This window comes from Henckelia pumila, chromosome 4, assembly GCF_033568475.1.
Source record: "Henckelia pumila isolate YLH828 chromosome 4, ASM3356847v2, whole genome shotgun sequence".
In the NCBI taxonomy this organism is placed as follows: domain Eukaryota; kingdom Viridiplantae; phylum Streptophyta; class Magnoliopsida; order Lamiales; family Gesneriaceae; genus Henckelia; species Henckelia pumila.
The window spans coordinates 111,684,434-111,690,029 of NC_133123.1; the positions used below are offsets into that span (position 1 = coordinate 111,684,434).

The 5,596-nt window shown below is 36.9% G+C and overlaps 1 protein-coding gene across 1 annotated transcript; it reads right to left on the reverse strand.

Moving 5' to 3' along the window:
• Nucleotides 1-401: 401 nt before the first annotated feature.
• LOC140864641 (uncharacterized) lies at nt 402-3,858 on the reverse strand. The gene is made up of 3 exons (XM_073268927.1): nt 3,740-3,858; nt 3,525-3,592; nt 402-3,013 (listed from the first exon to the last, which is right to left on the reverse strand). The coding sequence occupies exon 3, from the start codon at nt 2,923-2,925 to the stop codon at nt 661-663; it is 2,265 nt and encodes a 754-aa protein (XP_073125028.1). The 5' UTR covers nt 2,926-3,013; nt 3,525-3,592; nt 3,740-3,858; the 3' UTR covers nt 402-660.
• Nucleotides 3,859-5,596: the final 1,738 nt, after the last annotated feature.

The following is a 5,596-nucleotide window of genomic DNA, read 5'->3' on the forward strand; positions in this document are numbered from 1 at the left end:
ATATAACATCAAAATTAAGATGTTAAATATGATTAATGAGATGCTAACACAAAGTTAGTACCCTCACACTATATCCAATGGTTCAATTTTAATTTGGCTATGTATAGTCAGCATATTTTCATGGACCTTACATGTCCAAATCAATTTTGGATCATTGAATCTAGCATTAAGATACTGCTGTTATTTAAAATGTAATCTACCATATCCCATATAAATATAATCAGATTTTGGCCTATAATTTCTCGTCGATGGTTAGAAACTTCAGTAGCATACACATGTCAATCTTCATTTGCTACATTTATAAGTAGGTAGATCGAATTCCAATGTGCAAATGTCAATTTATAAAATCCTGCGAAATTCCCTCAAAATTTTATTTGAGAACAAGGACAAAAAATGAACGTGTAATGAATAGTGTCAAATATAAAGCATTCTATAGAACCAGAAATCCAGTTACAAATTACTGATAAGATACATTAAAAAAAAAACTCCCTAAAGCATTAGGAGCAAGAATCAATGTTAACCATCGTGCTTTCACTCTTGGGAATAGGATCTAAGCTTGTATATAAATCTGTACAGCTTGAATCTCTCAAAGCAAATAAATAAATACCTTCGGAATCCAGTTTTGGCTTTGTTCTCTCATTATCTTCGAGTCTGTTGTATCTAGTTGGGATCTTTAGATTCAATCTGAAGGTGGTGCTCAGCTGCAGTTTTTGGAAGCTCCACCAGAACTTGTTCTTCCGTGCACATTTTGTGATCATCCCGAGGCTCATCAATTACAGTGCAAACAAAGTTTTCAACTTGATTTAACGTTTTAGGTTTCACTGGATTCTGTTGTTCGTCTGAACTTTCAACGGGCTTCTCCATCTGTGAAACACTAGAAGTGTTGCAAACTTCGGCTTCTCGTGCAAGAAGCTCATCTGGAATGGCAGCAGGGTCAAGATCCCAGCAACCCCCAGGCAAGTCGGTACCTTCAACTTTAAGGGAACAAGATGGCACTTGGTGTGAAAACCGTAACATTTCTCTCCTCTGAATATATCGAATGGAATTGTTATCTGGGTTCCTTTGATATACCGTCTTAAATCGATCCAGTTTAATTAGAGGGGCTACCCAAACACCAAGTTCCTCGGAATAGTCATCAAGAACCTCAACCATTTCATACCGATGCCTCACTTCGTTTGGGGTAGTTCGGTCCCAATCTGGAGACCAGTTACGGTATACGGCCCAGATATCTCCTCTTCTTGGATAAATTCTCACACAACCTCCTCTACCAGCCTTCTCTTTTCTGAGAAGATGAGAGAAGATGTTCACTTGATCCACCATTTCGGAATTGAACACTCTGAAACTTCCACAAGATTTGGTAAACCCAGAGTCCAACCAGTTTACAGACCCAAATTCACTATCAGATCTCGAGCTCAAGTAGCTTATATAAATCTGAAATGGCTTCACTGAGAGGACATCACGAATCAAACAATATAAGCGAGGCATACCATCTTCTTCATCATACAGGGCCCAAATCTGCTTTGGTTTAAAGCATTCCTCTGACCTGTCCTGGTCAAAATCATGGAAGTCCGAATCCGGAACTGTTATTGACATGGGAACGGTTCTCTTTGCCTCTGGTCGATGGCGTGAACCAGCTGAACCTGAAACTTTAGCAGGCTCACACACATTTCTTTTCTCAGCCTCTGCAGCTGCTGTTTCAGAAGCCATTCTCATCTCTCCTAGTTTCTTTCGAATTTCCTTCCTCGCAATGTCGATTAAAAATTGCCTAGCATCAAACGTAGGGGCCACTGAATAGCGTTTACTGGACGTCTCCAATGGGGAAGAAAGCTTAGAAGTTGCCTTCAACCTTTCATTTTCATTTGCTATTTTTGCTTCTAATGCAAAATTTGTGCTTGATTCTTCATGCCGATTGGCACATGTGCTTCCCAAATCCACTTTTCTCTTCTTGGAAGGTCTACCCCGCCTGGGTTTTAATACTTCGTTGTGAACAGTATACCCATTAGTGGGCATACGACCAGTAGGCTTTAACTTTTTATCTCTTCCATTTGCCTTCGTTTTTTTCGCCTCGCCATCAGATTGATAGAAGACAAAGGAAGCCGGAGACAACCCATTATGATCAAAAACACCAACAGAGTTTCCAGACGTGCTTCCCTGAAATGATATATTGGGGGAGACATACTCAGATCTATGTCCTGTATGATGTCCTGAGGTCCCATTAGGGGCACAATATCCGGTGGTAGTTGGTATATATTTAACCCCCGAGTTATGATTTCCATGCCCAATCTCAGGCACACAAGGGTATGTGCAATATGGTAAAGAAACATCCACAGGAGCTAGCCCGGTTTCAACAGCAATAAAAACACCGCGGCAGTTCTTACATGAAAGTCGCTTGTTCACATATTTCCTGAGATACTCATACTGAACATGACAGGAGGTACATACAGTCCAAAATGAATCGAGTCTGCCATAGGAAGCTGAAGACTTGGAGCGGTTGTCATAAGCACCAGCCAAAGAATTGTTCCAGGCAAGCGAATTTCTCCGTTGATCATAAGATCTTCTGTTAACACTATCAGATAGAAATGTCCATGCCTCGCACACAAGTCTGAATGCTCCATCAGCTCCAACGGTTTTGTTCTTATCAGGGTGGAGCAGCACCGCCAACTTCTTGTACTGTTTCTTTAATTTGGACTTGGTCGCAGTGACATCCATGCCAAGAATTGAATAAAAATCCGGTTCTCCATTAACTTTTGTTTCAGCAGCAAGGTGGACCCCAAATGTGGCGACCATTTGAGACATACCCTCCAGTTCAGGACACAGCATTTGAGCTTTTAAACCATAACTTTTAGCACCCAACAAATCTTTCTGCATAAAATGCTTCTCAGCCATTGCTTTAGCTCTATGTGCTTCCTCTATCTTGGATTCCATCTCCAGTTTAAGACTTTGAATTAAACTCAAACCAAACTACTAGAAAGAAAATTACAGGCTAGGAAACAATCTGGTATACCGTTACGATCTGCAAATTATGGAAAACCAATATAAGATCCCATTGTTCACCTCCTTGTGAAGATAACATAATTCTCGAACGAAATAAGTAAAATTCACAGATCCATGCAGAATAATTGTCCCAAGTGGTCAGACCAAATGCTTATCTAACCCAAAAATATACACTATTGTTTAGTTCGATTCTGGTTAAAAGTTATGCAGTTCATGCCAGCAGTGCAGTTCAACAAACCGTAAAAAGCAGCGACTTCTTGAACTGAGCATAACCAATAACAAAAGAAAAATTCACTACAATCAGCTCTCTCATTCAAGTCTACCCCGGTCAAACCATTTCCGATAAAATTCAACTTCCGTAAAAAGAAAGAGATCCATTAAATTTCACCGTAATCTTTCCATAAATCACAGATCTAATCCTAAACATCTCCCAGAAGTAGAAATCACTAAAAATAAAACATTTTTTCACAACTATCAGCTCAAAACTAAAGAACCCAAAAAAAAAAAGACGGAAAAAGCAACAAACTCACCAAAATTGAATCACGGCGGGAAATAATCCAGATTAAATACGTCTTGATCCTCAAAATTAGCTTCAGATCTGGAAAAAAATCTCGGTTAAATCCGAAAAGTAAATCCACCGTACTGTTGCTAATTATACCATCAGTAAATTTAAAAAGTAAAAAAAATTGAAAAACAAGAAGCCTCTATGCAGTTAAGTATGAAGCAGTGGAGCAGCAGAAATCACCTGGAGCTCCGTTCCCCGGCGGCCCACGGCGGAGACGGCGAGCAGGAAATTTTTTTTAAAAATAATTAAAAAAAAAATTAGAATAATACTGTTGAGAGTTTATTTAAAGTAGAAATAGCAGTACAACTATACACAGCAGTTAATAATTTAGATATATATACACAAAAAATAACTATGAATATTAAAATAATAAACATTTTTTAAAAAAATGTAATGATTATTACAATTATTATTATAATATTAAATTATTTGGGAAGGAAAGTAAACAGTATTATATGGTTAATTGCGGGGTGCATTAACTAATATTTATTAATGTATTATTTTTTATTATCAAGTTTATTTTATATTGCTAATTACACATAAAGACATTTATTTTCCAGTTCTTTCAAATACTGAATTAATTAAATTTCTCCAGTATGACAATTTAATTGAAAATATTGGAAGAATTAACATTTCCAGATAATTTCCAAAGTTAATTACAACATAAAATTTTTAATCTAAACTTTATTTGATTAAACCAACCTTGTATGAAAATAATTTATTTTTTGATTATACATAATATTTTAGTAATATTAAACAAGTTGATTTTTAAAATTTTAAGATAAAAATATTCAAATATAAATATTTATAAATATGATATCGATATTTATAAGAAATGTGAGTGCTCTTCGGCGTACATATTAAGTAGGTATTTCAGTATTTTTTTCCTAATTTCACAATAACATATAAATTACATTTTTTATTATCGTATTCAAAATTAAATAATTTCTCCAAGAGTATAAGATTTTTTTAATTTTCACCAAAAATAAAGAAAAATTACTTTCATCTTTGGAAATACTCGTTCTTAGGGTCATGGATCACAAAAACTCATTAAAGATTACTTTGATGACCTATTCACCCCAGAGGATGAAATGATGGTGATATAATCTCGAAAGTTCCATGTTGCATAACCGAATAGTAGAATCAAGTTAATTCGCCTTTAAGTTATTGAGTAGATGGTTGGACCTGTTGGATTACGAGATCAAGTCACATATATCCACATTTTCTTTTTGTTATGAGAGTCACCTTCTGATGCGACGATCCAACGTGCTACATATCATGGTGTCACTTTATTGAGCAGTGTTTTCTACCATGATATGTTTGCGGTACCCGTTTATTTGCATTAGCATTAGCATTCATAGCATGCGTATACTCATACTTTCGTATTGAGCGTTGTTAGCTCAACTCCTCGGTTTTTTGTTCTGGACACCCTATTCCACGGGCAGGGCTTAGGTTGGACGGATCGGGTGGTAGCGTTCGTTGAGTTGCAGCGGTGTTGAGATTATTCCGTACCAGATTTCTTTTTTGTGGATTTTTAGTACTTTCATTCGATCTGGTTTTATAATAATTATCTGCAGTTGATTTTGGTACCGGTTGTATTCCCCCGATGGTATTATTGAATTGTTTGAGTTTTCGTTGGTTTTAATTGATTAGTAGGTAATTAAGTTTGATTAGTAGGTGATTCCGGAGCGGATCACTACATTTATGGTATTAGAGCATGCATTGAAATTTGGGAAGAAGAAAGGTCAGAGTGAGCATTGTGGAGGACGACACCCATCCAACAGGTGCCATGGAGCGGGATGTGCTTGTTTCATTGTGGCAAGATGAGCCACATGAAGATGGATTGACCTCAGTCAGTTGAGAGATTAGCATCTAGTTATGGTTCCCATACACCAGTTTCACAGAGGCCATCTGGATAGTCTGTTGGGAGCATCTACTAAAGGTCGTGTATCCCAGTACAAGTTTTGCATTGAGCCAAGATCAGGTTCCCTGGTATTCTTGCATTCATTTTCATTGATACTGGTGCATTAAATTCAT

What these genes read in the sequence shown, in the direction of transcription:
- LOC140864641 (XM_073268927.1), bottom strand. Translation starts at nt 2,925, where the DNA reads ATGGAATCCAAGATAGAGGAAGCACATAGAGCTAAAGCAATGGCTGAG.